This window comes from the organism of the source record quoted next, unplaced genomic scaffold (assembly GCF_019419815.1).
Source record: "Pyrus x bretschneideri cultivar Hongxiangsu unplaced genomic scaffold, Pyrus_bretschneideri_v1 Contig59, whole genome shotgun sequence".
NCBI classification, from domain to species: Eukaryota; Viridiplantae; Streptophyta; class Magnoliopsida; order Rosales; family Rosaceae; genus Pyrus; species Pyrus x bretschneideri.
In genome coordinates, this window is record NW_025999797.1 from 1,043,745 (window position 1) to 1,060,714 (window position 16,970).

The 16,970-nt window shown below is 35.8% G+C and overlaps 1 protein-coding gene and 1 pseudogene across 1 annotated transcript; both read right to left on the reverse strand.

Annotated features, from left to right (window-relative positions):
• Positions 1 to 423: 423 nt before the first annotated feature.
• On the reverse strand, positions 424 to 2,381 carry LOC103964491 (probable calcium-binding protein CML20). Its single transcript, XM_009377430.3, has 7 exons — positions 2,220 to 2,381; positions 1,905 to 2,025; positions 1,742 to 1,778; positions 1,627 to 1,654; positions 1,063 to 1,215; positions 843 to 945; positions 424 to 713 (listed from the first exon to the last, which is right to left on the reverse strand). The coding sequence occupies exons 1-7, from the start codon at positions 2,220 to 2,222 to the stop codon at positions 649 to 651; spliced, it is 510 nt and encodes a 169-aa protein (XP_009375705.2). The 5' UTR covers positions 2,223 to 2,381; the 3' UTR covers positions 424 to 648.
• Positions 2,382 to 3,489: 1,108 nt separating this feature from the next.
• On the reverse strand, positions 3,490 to 12,469 carry LOC103964493 (annotated as a pseudogene).
• Positions 12,470 to 16,970: the final 4,501 nt, after the last annotated feature.

Genomic DNA, 16,970 nt, shown 5'->3' on the forward strand with positions numbered 1-16,970 from the left:
AGTCCTTGTACTATGAGAAGGAGATGAGAGGGTTCGTGTCCTCGCACGTTTTGCAGAGTTTTAGTAGACGGTAATGTTTGTGTCTGACAAGAGAGAGAATTAACGGAGAAGAAGAAAGAGTATTGGATAGGCGGAGGAAGAAACTCATTACTCCAGTAAAACTCTGAGATTGGAGCCCAAAGGTAGCCGTTAAGATTTATATTTGGTCATCTGGGCAAACAGCCTAGCTCAACTGGCTCAACCAACATATGCAAAGGAAACGAGATATAACATGAGCCCTATAACAAATCCGACAATTGTCAACAGAAAATGATCTCCGAATATTTTGTAAACTAAAAAGTTGGAGAATTTTTATTAATGCTCCAAAAATGCCATGCAACACCGTTCTCTTCCTTTTTACACAGAAGTCGAGACAAGATGATATTTTATGAGTGCAAATATCAGCTTCATTATATATTTGAAATTTTACATAGTACCACCACCACACTCAGCACTAGGCACCATAGTTATGTTTAAGATTTACCATTCTACAAAACATTCTCAAAGCGAAACGAAAGGGCTTTTGTTTAAAGTTATAAATACATCACACAATAATTCTGCATGGATCACGACCTCGACATCACCCAGAAGGCTAAAAGCTTACAAGTTCTAATACCCGTATGCTGTTCTCTTCATCATCTTGATAAACTCATCAGCATTAACTTCTCCATCACCTGTATATTTCAAGCCATAACCTCTAGGATCAGCGAAATTATAATCAACGATTACAAAGCAGTGGCACACAGGAGAAAAAGGTTGATGGCATCAAAAGGGGGATGGTTTATATATATTTATGCACTTACGATCTCGGTCTGCTTCCTCAATCATCTCTTGGATCTCTCTGTCAGTGAAGTTCTCACCCAGATCCTTTGCAATGTTTTTAATGTCTGCAGCAGATATCTTTCCCTGGATTCAAATCCGGAAAGAATGGGGTTAAGTATTGACAGACTGAAACAACACAAGTATTTGAATTGAAGTATTCCAAACTGAAACAAAACTAATATTGAATAAGCAAAACAATACATTACGATCTAGGTCGATGAGCTGGAATGCTTTCATGAGTTCCTCCTTTGTGTCCCGTTCTCCAATTTTGGCTGTCATCATGTGTGCAAACTCATCAAAGTCGATAGCACCACTGCCATCCTTGTCAACATCTGCAATCATTTGATTAATTTGCTGCAAAGAAACAACAGAGCAACATGTTAGCCATTCAGTCAACGTACCAAATATAGAATAACAAGTAGACAGAAAATTACTAGGATTCTCAAGAAATTCAAATGATAAATATGTTCACCTCATAACATATTATTAGTTTGTAGTGAGGTTCCAGAGAACATGGCAAAAATGAAACAGCAAAACCAGAAAATAGAGACGCGCCTAACCATTTAGAGCCAAGCAAACATACAGAAAAACTTAATTCCCAATCAGAAAATATTACTCAGTCTCACCACCAGGTTTTAATTTAAAGTTTTAAACCGTACAGAGACATATTAGAGATAATAACATACTTAATATAATTTTAGGAAAACCATATTCAAACTCACAAACACAAGCTTAACAACTGAATGTATGTATGCGGTAAGTTACCTCTTCGGTCATCTCAAAACCGAGAGCCCTGTCACGAAAAAATAAACAATCAGCTGTAAACATTTAGATGACTAAACAAATAATTAATCACAAAGCATGAGTTAAGAACTCATACCTCATGGCAACATTCAGCTCCTTGGCATCAATGGTGCCTAAACAACACAATATGGTCAACATAAAAAACCATGAATTTAATCAAACATTCTTATACAAAAAATGTAAGCCAATGACATCAAACCCTTCAAAAACTCTTAATCAAAATCCTAACTTTGCAGTACCTGAGCCATCGGTGTCGAATAACTCGAATGCCTCCTTAATCTCTTGCCTCTTTTGTTGAGTTAACCCATGATGTCTCCCTCTGGGTTTCTCCTTCCTAGATGCCCCTCTGTAAAGGCTAGCCTATCAACCCATTACCAAATTCAGACAAACCAAGTCAATCAAAACCCTACCCACCACCCAAAATTTATCAAATTTAAAGACCCATATCCATAATTTTCAAATTCCACCAATCGACCAAATAAGATTAACCAAATAATGAGCTAAAGATGTTAAAAGATTGAAAATTGAGCTGGAAATTGCATTGAGAAGTATACCATTTAGCGACGCGTGAAGTACGAAAGTCGAAGAAAGTGTCTTTATCTGGAGGAATTTGATGTTTCTTCGCCCAGAAGCTCTGAGGAGGTCACTGTTTGCAAATCAAAATTGGGAAAGGAATTTAGGTGTTTTGATACCCCGACAGATTGGACCAGGAAATTTATTTTTGACGCGCCTGGTTGTAAACTGGTAAGGTCAACTGACATTTTGGAGTTGATGGGTCGGGCCAGGTTTTAATGGGCTCAATATCATCATTATTTTATGTTTCCTCTTCTTTTACGGTGTGCTCTTTTATCTCCGTGCACGATCGAAATCCCAGTCATATATAATAAAATTAAGTACCTATTTTTAGTGTCATTCTAAATTTGTCGCAATCTCTTTTTTTTTCTTTTTTTTTTGAACAAAAGATAGTATAGTGCTAGCGGATAGGCTAAGCCTCACATTGGACTAGCTATAATAATGCGGTTCAAATTCACCTTTGGCAAGAATCGAACCTTAAACCTCTTACTTACAAACGAAGAAGAATATCACTAGACCGTAGTACCAAGTGACTCAACCTTCTTAAACATTCCAAACAAGTACCCAACTAGTACCCAACCTTTTTAACTAGGGCTTTGTCTACAAAATTAATAGAAGGTCATGGAAGCATGGCCTCCACCAACTAATGTCACCACCACCCCCATCATGCCATCACCTCCAAACCCAACGCACAAGTACCAATTCCACCCTCAAACTCAGGCCTCCAACATCGAGAAGAAGGTCATGGTGCTTTCTGAAATGGTATGGACTGTCATGATGTAGTCATCATCATCTTCACGCCCACAAAGAAAAACTGAAAGCTTTACCAGCCAAAAATCGGCAAGTGAGGAAATCACATGAGCAAAACAAGCTCCTTGAAACCCTATCTGAATTCTTAACCCTCTTATTTGTTAGGAGATTGCCCTCCTAATGTGATTTCAATTTAGGTCCATTTTTTATTCAATTCATTACCGTTTGATCATTGGGTTCTATATTATACCATCTATGTTTGAAATTTAGATTTTGAGGCAACTAGTATTAATGTTGATCATGATATACCCAGTTGGTGAGTTTGGAATATAAAGGTTGGGATGGGGTTTTGGTGGTCGTAGGTTTGAGCTTGGACGTGGCAGGAGCCTGATATTTCCCAATCTTCATTTTTGTTTTCTATTGTATTTGTAAATTTTTTATTTTTTTTCTTTCATCTTCATATCTTTTCTGAAGTTATTATTATTATTATTATTATTATTATTATTATTATTATTATTATTTTAGTGTCCATGTAAGTTAAAAAGTGGGATTCATTGTTGCCACATACACATATAATGAAAAAATTAACTGGGGCTTAAAGGATATGACATTTTCAATAGATTGAGTACTTATTTGGAATGTTTAAAAAAGTTGAGACCAATAAAAGGTTGAGGGTCGTAGGTATTTAATCTAAAAAGTAGAATTTCTATTTTTCAAAGGAGAAAATAAAAGGAATCTCAATATTGATGCAAAATGCCAAAATATGTTTTTAAATAACAAAAAGCTACTAAATACGTCTTTAGTCTAATAAGTGGTATTTATATCTAATATTGGAAGACCTCTCAAGTGTGGATACTAAGGAATCAGAATCAAAACCTAACTTCTCAAGAGAAACTACATTATAATTTATCTTTTATAAACTACATCAGTTTTTCATTTCCTCCCTGCTAGCCTGGCCTTGTGGTCCTTAACCGGATTGAATCTTTCCAAAACTTGGCTGGAAGTCCTTGCTGAGGTATTTGAAATGGGTCGTAATGAACCCCCACCCCCCACCACGGGACCTTACCACTTCTCACCTGCAGCAGATTAAGCCCTATCAATTTCAAGATTTGAGTTTTTTGTTTTTTTGATGATAATGTTATTGAGTTAAATAACTTAAATTGTTAGTTCTTGAGATGAAAGGTAGGAGGATCAGTGGGATTGAACCCGACTGATGAGAAAAATATACATACGGTCGTACCTGAACTTGTTAACAAGATGGTGGATAAAAATAAGCACTTCTAGCTTGGCAACTTCATTTCCTGGACAGGTATGAAGGCCATTTCCAAATGGTATGAACGTGTTGGGTTTTACTCCAAGCTGTGATGCAATAAATCAAACCCAATTAATTAATTAGAAGCTCATTAGATTTTCAAATTTTACATGTTTAAACAATGAAGAACTGGAAGTATATTGATAAAGTAAACTGCAATTAGGGTTATGTGAACCCTTCCATATATTACCTCAAATCTTGATGGATCGAATTTATGCGGATCAACAAAAAATTCAGGATTATGATGAATGTTCCGAAACAAAGGCAGTACTTTCCATCCCTTTGGGATCAAGTATCATGTTGGACATGACAAAGGCAACTCAGTTAAATTAACATTTTCATTTATAGCTAGGGCTTATTTCTTAATTTTCATTGTTTTTTCCTGCAAGGTGAACTTGTTCACTTAAGTTTCCCTTCGGAACTAACATTTTCATAGCCAGGGTATGAAAAGAACTGAGTTTGTGTGGCCTTTTATTAGAGTGGGGTTCTTTGAAATATGGGTCACTAGCTAGTCAGTGTACACTGCCAGTACTATACAAAGGGCAAAGTGAGTTCGATCTTTCCTTTTCCAGGCGATATTATTTATGTTTGTGCTATCAATCTCCAACAGTAAAGCGAGCCCTTCTATTGTCCTTTGTCACGGCTCCGAGAAGAACTTATTCGTAGTGGGGATACCACCCCTCTATATTGCTACATCTTTGACGTACGTGATGAGAGATTTATTTACAAAAGGGCGGTATTTATGTTGCTTGTAGTTCCTTCGGTAAAAGAATTAATCAGATGATCATTAAACCTACCTTTGTATTCACCATCTTCAACAGCTTCCCTAAAGGTGAATGAAATGATGTTGCCATCCTCAAGCTCTCCTTCATAGCCTGCGATAGAATTTCCAGTTTAGTTTCTTATTCACTTTGATACATTTTTGAAGAAGAATTTATTTGAGAAAGTCTTATAGGAACTACGGTTGTATACTAATGTTTTATGTTTAATCAATAATGTAAAAATGTATCAAGTGAAAATCAGTGACAAATATGGATCCCACAGATGATGACCTGCGACCTATGATCAATTTATTATTGGTTTGTGTGGTACTACATCAGCTATAGCATAATAATGATGATTTTTTTTGGTGTGAGCATTAGATTGGCACAATGCTGTTGAAACAAAGGTGCAAATAAGCCTTTTGTAAGTATGTCTGTAGACTGATCTACTGAGGACACATGCTGAACTTGAAGATCTCCGTGAGTGACTCTCTCCCGTACAAAATGATAGTCTATTTCAATATGTTTGGACATAGCATGGAGCACATGATTTATGGATAGTGTAATAGCTGATATATTATCACAATATATCATGGGAGATAAATGTAAAGGTATGTGCATATCACAGAATAGCTGTCGAATCCAGTCAAGTTCAATAGCAGTAATTGCTAAGGCGCGGTACTCAGCTTTTGTGGAAGATCGAGACACAATGTGTTGTTTCTTAGATGCTCACGAAATAGGGTTTAAACCAAGAAACACAACAAAATCTGAAGTTGATCTCCTATCATTTGGATCATTTGCCCAATCTGCACCACTATAAGATTGCAGATGCAGTGGTCCTGGTTTGAAATGAATACCATAGGTAGATATTCCTTTGAGATATCGAATGATTCTCTTTACGGCAATGACATGATAGACCATAGGATTATGCATAAACTGGTAAGCTTGATTAACTGCAAAAGCTATGTCAGGTCTCGTAAAAGTGAGATACTGAAGTGCACCAACAACACTCCTATATTATGCAGGACTGTGATAAGGTTGTCCATCATCCTTGAGTAACCTGATAGGGTAGACATGGTGTGCTACACGGTTTAGAGTCCTATAAATCCACTTTATCAACCAACTCAGTGATATACTTTGTCTGTGATACAAACAAGCCTCCTGATGTAAATTGAATCTACAATCCCAGAAAGAAATTCAACTGTCCCAAGTCTTTCATTTCAAATTCTTGAGTAAGAGCTTGTATAACTTGACTGATTAATTGTGAACTACTACCGGTGAGAATAACATCATCAACGTACAAGAGCAATAACACAGTCCCCTTGGAAGACCGTTGCATAAACAAGGAAAGATCTGTTGGAGAAACTTGAAAACCGAGACTTGGTAAAAAACTGGTAAATCTTTCATTCCAGGCTCTGAGAGCCTGTTTTAACCCATATAATGACTTCTGGAGCTGGCACACATAGTTTGAAGGATGTGTTGCATTCTCAAATCCTGGAGGTTGTGCCATATAGACTTCCTCTTGAAGTATGCCATGTAAAAAGGCATTTTTTACATCTAGCTGCCTAAGAGACCATTGGAATTGAGCAGCCAAGGAAAAAATAAGTCTTATAGTTGTAGGTTTGACAACATGACTGAATGTCTCCAGATAATCAACACCTTCTTCTTGGTTATACCCTTGTGCCACAAGTTTTGCCTTATACCTTGCCACATACCCATTTGCATTTTTCTCTATTTTGTAAATCCATTTGCATCCAACTAAGTTCTTATCAGGTGGTAAGGGAATTAAAGACCAAGTCTTTTGAGAGTGAAGAGCAGCTATTTCCTTTTTCATTGCACCCTACCATTCTGAAACTTGAGATGGGGCTTTGAATGTTTTGGGTTCTGAAACAACAGTAGCAGTAAAAGCTCTCTTTTTGAACACCTCATTCTTAGATCGAGTTTGCATAGGATGTATATTCATTGGTATTGGTAGAACAACACTTAGTTGCTCATGTTGAAAGTCAGGATCTACATGGATAGGGTGCTGTGTTGTGGAGCTAGTTGGAGGCAACTAATGTATTGCAGGATCACAAGATATATGTGATGTATTAAGATTATTTGTGGGGAAAGAAACAAACTCTGGAGCATTAGATGCAACTGTTTCCAAAGAATCTGAGGCACTAGATGAATGCATAGTCAAGGAGTCTGTAGTTCAAGATGACAATGAATGAGATGAAGGTATAGATGCCTAATTGGTTAATGTAATGACTAGAGTGAAATATGAGGAATGGATTGGAGTATGTGAGACATTCAATGGAGATGATGCAGAAACCAATTTTGACTGTTGAAACATACTTGAAATGGAATATGGAAAGCTAGTTTCATCAAATAATACATGCTAGACACATGAATTTTACCAGTTGCAATGTTGAAACAGATAAACCCCTTATATTGATCTGCATACCCCAGAAACATGCACACCCAAAAACTTTGAGATGTTTAATTTCAGGACATGTGCTGCATAGTTTTTGAAATGGTGACTGCATAAGTAAAGAAGCATAGGGTATCTATTAATCAAATAAGAAGCAGTAGCACATGCATGAAACCAGAATTGATTTGACAATTTTGCAGTTTGAAGAAGTGTAATTGCTGTTTCTACAAGATGTCTATGTCTTCTTTCTGCCAAGCCATTCTGTTCAGGTGTGTAGGGGCATGATTTTTGATGTAAAATACCATGATGTGATAGAAATTGTTGAAACTTAGTGCTTGTAAATTCACCACCCCCATCAGATTGGAAGACTTTAACTATAGTAGAAAACTATGTACACAGATAGGCATGAAAATGATTAAAAGTTGCAAACACTTCTGATTTATTTCTTAATGGAAAAATTCATGTGTATCGAGTACAATCATCTATGAAGGTTACATAATACCTACATCATTCATATGAAAGTAAGGGGGCAGGTCTCCATACATCACTGTGTTTTTTTTTTCTAATGGTATTACAAATTTGTTTACAGGAAAAACAAATGGTAAATTGGTAAATTTTCCCTCTAAACATGGTGTACAGATTAATGAACATGGATCTATTGATGCAAAAACTTAAGATTGATATAGAATTGCAGAAGTGATTGCATTTGATATGTGTCCTAATCTTTTGGGCCATATGCTTGACTGAGCTGATTTTGCAAGAAAACATGAATGTGATGCAGGTAGGGTAGATGACTTCTTTTGTGAAATGTTGAATGGTATAGGGTAATAACCAGCTCTACACAGCCCCTTAAGTAGGATCTTCCCTGTGGATTTGTCCTAAACCTAGAAACAAACATCATCACAAATGAATCTGCACCTATTGTCTTTGCAGAGTTGATAAATGGATAACAGATGTTGTGAAAGTTTTGGAACATGTAATACATTCCTAAGTGTGAGAGAGGGTTGAGGAACTACTAATTTAGAAGTACCAATATTGGAAATACTCAAACCTGCACCACTTGCAGTGGTAATGGTGTATGTGCCCTAATATGGAGTAGACAAATCCAAATTTACCAATCAGATGTCATATGTGATGTAGCACCAGTGTTTGCAATCCAACAATGTTTAGATGGTGCTGATGGTTGATGATTTGCATGCATAGCAGAGAGATGAGTAGTTGGAGGTCTCCATTGATACGCAAAATTACCCATATGATAACACTAAACTGTTGTGTGCCCATATTTCCAGTAGATTTGACATTGAGTAGGAAAACACGAGGTTGGAGTAGTATGTCTTTGAAAACAGTATGCAACAACATGTCCCTTTTTATTGCATATATGACAGGTAGGAATGTCAGATGGATGATCTGGGCAATGAGATTGGTTTGGGAGTACCAAGAATGCTAGGATTACCATTTGAAACTCTTGGACCAGTATTGTATTGAAATCTCCCTCTGCCTTTGCCTCTAAAATTATTCCCTTTATAGCTTCCATAGTTATGATAACCACCATTGAAATTGTTATAAGACCTATTTCCATGACTGTGATTAACAGAACTTGAAGCTCCATTTGGCTTGAATGACTGATCAGAAGAAAACCTTGGTTGATCTTGATCAAGAAAAAGAGCTTTCCCTTTATCGGACTAAATACCAGCAACCATGGCACTACCAAAAGACAATCCAGAAGAACTGTCAAAAAATTGCTCAATGATAGCTTCTTATGCCAATAGTTGACACCGGAAATCTTTGAGAGATATGCCATTCTCTATTCCTCTGATCACACATCGAAACGTGTTGAAATCTGCAGGTAAACCTTTCATCGCAAGGATGATAATATCATCATCATCAAGATTATTTGTATTGATTTACAATTCTCACTTGTATAGGTATTTTCAATCCCAATCTTACAGAGTAAGTAATCCTCCTTTTAACTAACTCCTCATGTCAACCAACTATCTCCTTATCCCAACTAACTATATCTCTAACAACTAAGATTCCAACTAATATACCAACCTTTGTAATCTCTTGACAAGTGGCATTGTTTTAACCATTGATATCCTTCTCACTTGGATCATTATTTTTCACTTCATTCTTCTTACAATGTTATCAATTCTCTTATATTGTTTTACATGTAACCTAAATTAGAAACTCGTTGTACAATAATATTACATATACATAACACATAGAACACAAAACATCATGTGACGTTGTTACTGTCACACCCAAAACATTTACACCCCCACGCGGTAAAAATGTTATATATACCTAATATTCTCTCGAAAAGTATATATGTACTTACCCTGCTGGCAAGGGGCATATTTCTAGTCTGTGACCAACTCAGCGAATGGTTTCCTTCTCCATTTGATTCAAAGATTGTCTTCTGCTCTATCTATATATGGTAACTTCTGATTAACACATGAGGTTATGCAGGAGGCCATGCATGTTAATAAGAGTACGTAATACTATTTAGGCAGACATGTTGATAGGTCATGCATGTTATAATAACAGTACGTAATACTATTTAGACAGACAAAAATGACGCACTTGCTAACATTCTCTAATGTTGAAAATGAATCTCACATTGATGGAAGAAGAGATCTTGCATAAGTTTATAAGTAAGTTGGGATACTCCTCATATTGCTAATTGGTTTATGGTGGAACCTAAACTTCCTTCTTCCTTCATCTAATACGTGGGTGTCACGTATAATGGTGAAATCCACCTCTATTAGAGACATTATTAGCAAATGTTATAGTTTTGTGTGTTTAAATAGCATTATTGATATTATAAATTCTGATCTCTATAGCTTCTCGAAGCTTTGAGTCATCGTGAACGTATTTGATCATCCAAGTTAGGAGACTGGCTGTGGTGTCCTGACCAGCAAACATTACCCCAATGATGTTGTCGACGATTTGATTGCGTTAGGATTTCTCCCTTCTCATCCTTGAAGTCCAATAAACTGCCCAATAGATCTTTATGCACCAAACTCTTTTCTTTCTCTCTTTTATTATCTCACCAAGAATTAAGCTTATTCTTCTCCTTGCCTTCGCAAATGAATTTAAATTCCCATTGCCCACAAATGTATTGTACAATAATATTGAACATTAAAAGAAAAGAGAGTAACTTAGTTTGATTAGTACCTTCTCGAACAGATTACGATAAGTAAACAGATAATTGTTGATCGTCGCAAATTATTATGCTTACCCAAACCGATTTATTGTACAAGGAGCCGGGGAGTTTTGTGGGGAAAGAATTGTAACCTTTGTCTAGAGTGTAGTAGTTTTCCTTGAGCATTTCTTTGTAGTGATTGTTTAAGTGACCAAATATAAACAAGACAGCAACTATCGAATGCGAACTGCATGCATGCCATGATTATTAAGATGGTCAGTAATTAAATACCTAGAGATATTGAAGAGGTTATTAGTTCACGCATCATCAATACTTATAAGTTATAACCCATTAATTAGTAAGGCTAGCTTAAAATTTCATATATACATAAGTTACCCAAAAAAATAACTGTTAGTACGTAAACTCAAACTCATGTTAATAAAAAAAAATCATTTAAAAACTTTTGTACAAGGGAAAAACCACATCTTTTATATATAAAACTTTGGCTGTAGAGGAGATATTTTATTACACATGCATAAATGTAACTTATGCATCCATTATTGATTTATACTTATGTGAACATATGTCATTTTAAAGTTCTTTGTCACAGACCAAATACGCATACAATATCAACACAGAAATATACATATGTTTGTACCATACTTCACTAATCCCGAAACTGTCAAGCACCGGTCAACTTTATACCTTCAGAGACCCACTAAAGAAGTCGTGCTAAGGCACCCCTATCAAAGCACAAGAGTTTTTCTCTAATCAGGAGACCAATCACAACACGACATGTATCAACATCAGAAAAAAAAACTTCCCACTCCCACATCGACCCCTAGTGGAGACTGGAGACTCTCATCAACTATAAAAGAAGATCATCCTCCTACTGTTAATCCCTAATATCATTATTGTACTTAAACTCGTCATTGGAACCCACTAATGAAGATTATGCTTGAATCTATGCATTGTGTAAACTCTTCACTATTAATGAGAGCTCCTCTACCCCGTGGATATAGCTAGCCAAACTTGGGGGGAACCACGTACATCTTGTGTTTTCTTCCCTATCTCTATCTGTTTATATATTATCATCACTAAGTGACTGGAGCAACCAAGCGAAGATCACAAACTTGACATTTTATGTTGTTCCAAAGTCTCATCGAATTTGTGCATCAACAACATATATAATCCAAACAATTAAGTTTTGTTAGCTGATAAAAAGCATTATTAAAAAAAACTTGAACTAGCCAACATTCTTTAACTCATAAAAGGTGTTAACGACATTGCCAGACCATGAGTCTATGGTAGAAATGGTAATGGCTTCAATATCTAGGACCAAGTTTCTCATAACATCCAAGGACAATGATCCTTGGACTAATCTTCTAATCTGTCCATGGTAGTCATCTTGGTGGAAGAAAATTGCTGAGGGACCAATTAATCTCTCTTTGCTTTGAGGGTATGTAGGTTTAAACAAGTGTGCCTGAGTCACCAGCACAAACCGCACAGCCTCTGGGCTAGACAGCATCACACAAGGACTGACAAGTATGCGAGTCTTGAAAACTTCTCCACACCTAACATTAATTAAGATATTAAATTAAAATAATCCAGTCTTGATAAGCATGCATGCAGTGGATTTAATTATTTAATTACCTTTTGTGCCTAGTGGAAAAAAGGACATTAGGGTTTTGAGAGTATAGTTGCATGGTTTCACCTACATAGGGCCAACCCATTGAACCTGGAGGTAGAGTTGCTGTAGGTTTCCATGCTCTCATTTGTTTTGCAAGTAATAAGATGAATGAAAAAAGAGCAATAAGAAGAAAATAGTAGAGAGGTAAAACAATATACATATCGCTCTCTTTGATCGAAATAGCTTAGGAAATTAAATTCAGTAAGTTATTAAGGACATTGTGGCCTGTGAACATAGTTGTGCTTGTTTATGTAGGAGTTGCAGGCAGTTAGTGACAATGCGTGATTAATTCGACTATTCTCTGCCACCCGATTTCAGTGGACTGTGGCTAGCTTGCCAGACCAATGACTGATTGCCCTAGCTAGCTAGTTGCACAACTTTTCGTCGTCCAATCCAACCCACTATTTAACCTTTTCACAAGGGTTGCCGATGGTACTAGATTTACCATCAGGCACAGACCTAGCCACAAAAATTCTAGTGAGATGAGCCATAAAAGTAGAAAAAGAAAAATGAAGAAGCCACAGAATACTGAAGAGAACAACGTACGTAGATTCTTGAAATTTTGAGAAACAAAATAGTATTTCTTCCTTATAACAAAATGTTAAATATTTAGGGTAAGAAATTTTACATCTTTTTTGCTAGAGTTATGTCCAAGTCATGTACTTATTTTGTCAGATCGCAAGCCTTGGTTACATGTACAACACGCATGAAATTTTAATGTACGGAGTGCGCATTAGTTATCTATTTCACATGGGGTTCAGTATGTCATATTGCGAATCTAACTAACATGACGATCCAAGCTTCAAAATTTTAATATCAGGGCTAGCCTTAGTTGTCCTGTTCACGCCAAATGATCACTCATTGTTAACTAGTTAAAAATGAGTCGTGTTTTGGTTAGGGATGTGATATTCACACACCTTATTTTATTTTTCATACATCCTTCTAATTTTCAGCAGTCGGATCGGATGAATTGAGGAAAATCAACGGATAGAAATTAACAAGGAGTGTGTGGATAGCACATCCCTTTGGTTAACCTACGAATGTCTAACCACACACTTATTTTATCAGATTACAAATCTAGATGAGATGACACGACATGAATAAAAAAATTTAACTTCTGGACTAAGCTATATTGTTTACATTGAATGAATTTACTATTGACTAGTTAAAATATGGGTTGAATTTTTGTTGTTGAGAAGGAATCTCACATTGATGGGAGGAGGAACTTTACATGAGCTTATAAGTAAGTTGGGCTACTCCTCATGTTGCCAACTGGTTTTATGGTGGAACTCAACTTCTTCATAGTATCAGAGCAGGTTGTCTCACATGTAAAGTCAAACGGACACACGTGACCCCGTTGTGTTGTTTACGTGTTAGGCTTGAAACTTCACCACACGTGAGGGGACGCGTTGAGAATAAATCCCACATTGATAGCAGGAATGACCTTACATGGGTTTACATGTAAGTTGGGCTACTCCCTATTTTGCCAATTAGTTTTATGGTGAAACCTAAACTTTCTTCACGAAATTTGTTAGTGACGCATTAAAGAGCAAAGTAGTTTTCTTTCCTCATTTCTTAGGCTCTTAATTTTATACTAGTTGTATACTAGTACAAGCCCACACACAAAGTGTGTGTGAAATATTTTACTTTTGTTTTTATAATCGAAGGAGAGAGGAAAACAGTGAGAGAGAACGTGGGAGTGGAGAAAGGGGGGAGAGGTTTTTTTTTTTTTTTTTTTCTTTCTAAATTAGACATGATACAATCACCTGTAGGTGAGACTTATATAAAAAACAGCAAAATTTTGTTTTGTGAAATTACGTTATTGTCTTCAACTTTTTTGTTGTGATAGAAGACAAAAATGTCTTTTCACCCTTTTTTAGTTGACAAAAAAAATTTCATTAATATGTGATTCAAATATATTTTAGACATTTTCTCAAGGCACTTATATTCTAGTCTTCAAGAACGGGGAGTAGAGAAAATACATCATCTTTTCATCCGGTAAATGATAAAGCTAGGCTACTTGACAAAGTTTTTGGAAAAAGATAAGCTCACACCACAAAAGCGCGAGTACAAATTTTAGTCGCAAAGTGATCATGAAAACAATTCTCATATACACACACACATTATTTAGCAAACAAATTTAGTAACTTAATTTAGAATTAACATTTACCTTTTGACAATTCAAATACTACAACAAGGTCAGGTCAACATTAGATGGATTGAACCAAAGTACTAAAACTCTTTGTTCCACCCAGAAATTATGATTGATGTGCGGTTTGGTTTGTATTGTTATCCAACTTGTTTAAGAATTAATCACTACTACACTAGTGGCATACATAAGTTACGTCAAAGCTTGTTACGAACAAAAGGAGTCTGTACAGTTCCATGAAAACAACAGACGTCGAAATACATACGCAAAAGGCTTATTTCCATCCACAACAAGTGGGCGTTTTTTTCAGTACTGAGGAAATAGTTTGGCAACGCGCAATGAAATACCTATTTATTGACAATTTATAGTCTTCTCTTTTTAATTGATGAATTACTTTGTTCTCGATTATCTTTTTCTCCTTTTCTTTTCTTTTTTTGCCAATAAGCTGTAAATGTCTTTTTTATTTGATTTAAAATGTAGATTTTTTTCTTTTATCATGAAAAAAATTTCTACTAAACCTGTCCTAATGTTTTTTTTTTTCCCGACATTATAATCTTACTCATCATAAAAAGTTAAAAAGTTAAAATGCTATTTATTCAACCACTATTATTCCTAAAGTAACTTCTTTTATATATATCTAAATTCTTTGAAGAAACATTAGTAATAGTTCGTCAACTTTAACTCAATTGGAGAGGAAAAGGAAGGAAGAGAGAAAAGGGAGAGGGAGTAAGAGAGCAAAACGGCCTAAGAGGGAGAGAGACACAGGGTGGGGGCAAGAGAAAAGTTGCTGTAATGAATTAATTCATAAATAGGGTAAAAAGTCTTTTTCTTTTGAGATAAATTTGTCATTAACAATTTTTTTAATAAGAGAGCCAAAAAAATACGATGAGGTAGGTTTAGCAGCATTTAAAAATTTATAAGCTGCTTAGCATTATGATTTAATAGTGTTTCTCTTCATTTATAAGCGGAAAATATTAAGTCTAACTTTCATTAAAAACAAATTTGAACAAAACTATTATGATTAGTCCATTATAAAGTTTAATTGGCTTGTGTTTTTAAAAATAAAAAAGCAGTTCCACACATTATACGTTGGGCGCCGACCGCAGCAGGTTGGACATAATATGGCGGTTTCCGACAAGTCTCATCGGAGGGCATAAGTCGGTGCTGCAGACAAGGAAAGTAGCAGAATGTGAGCCCACTCCAGCTGGACGGTCCCTGATAAGCTCGAGATATCAGTCTCTAGGGTTTAGGTACATCAGGTGCCCGTCACCGTCTGATTTTAAAATGAGGTATCCTTCGTTGTAGTGCTAGAAAACTCGAATTATGGTTCTTCTAGCTAAGAGCCTAAGAGCTTTTGGACCGCATGTCAATTTAACACCATTGAGATGGATACAAATTTTATAGCAGGCCATGCATACAAACCATGAAACACTTCCATAAAAGTTGAGATGCAAAATATTCACGAGCATGTTCATGTAACGCTTATTACGTAACTTGTCTAATATTACTTATATTTGATAAACGGAGTTGGCTTTGCTCAAGATAGCCATGTCTCTCACCCTCTCAAGCTAGTAAAGAAGCTCAATTCCCATTGCTTATGAGATTTTTAATTTTTTTTATTCGGTAAATAACAAGTTTTATGAGTTATGAACTTAAGATTCTTTTGAAGAATTAAGTTAATTATACTTTGCACTTCTCTAGTTTATGGTAATTGATATTTTGATCCTTGGTTTTTTAAATTGATACTTCACCCTCTTTTTTTCTTTTTTTTTTTTTTTTTTTTTTTTTTTTTCAAACTAGTTTACTTTCATTAAATAAAAAGACAAGTACAAGAAAAAAGAGAGTCCAAATGGCCGCCCACTACTTACAAACAAGCCCAACAACAAAATGAAAATATAGTAGGTATGCCCAAAAGTGGCCAGCTTAATAACAACCAAAAGACCCTAAAATTGGAATGGAACCAACAACCACCAGATGCACCTCCATCGCAAGGCCACCACCAAGAGATCGAACCAACATAACAAATGAATCAAAGGAAAATGGGGGTGGCAAGCCATCTGCGCATTGAGCGCTCCCATATACTGACTCATCTATTGGTCTACCTGTCGATTTAACTTTATTTATATGATGTAACACTCAATTGTCCTATACCTTGGCCAGAATAGGATCATCTTTGTGAGGATCCGGATGATCAATCAATCGTGTCCGTTTATAGTACATCGTGCGGTTAGAAATCATTTTAAAATTTTAATTTAAAATTAAATATAAATAGTACCTAACGAAAATTAATCGCACGATGTACAATGAACGAACACGATTGATTGATCTCTAGATCCCCATAAAGAAGATCTGGAGAGGATCCTTGTCAACTTTGACCCGCTTGGAGTCATATTGATTTTACATTAAAAATTTGTTACATGGACAACTAATATTGTTTCTCAACACACTACTAGTTTTGAATTAGAATCTTTTATTCCATCAAACATTACTGGTTACAGTGATCAAATAAAGG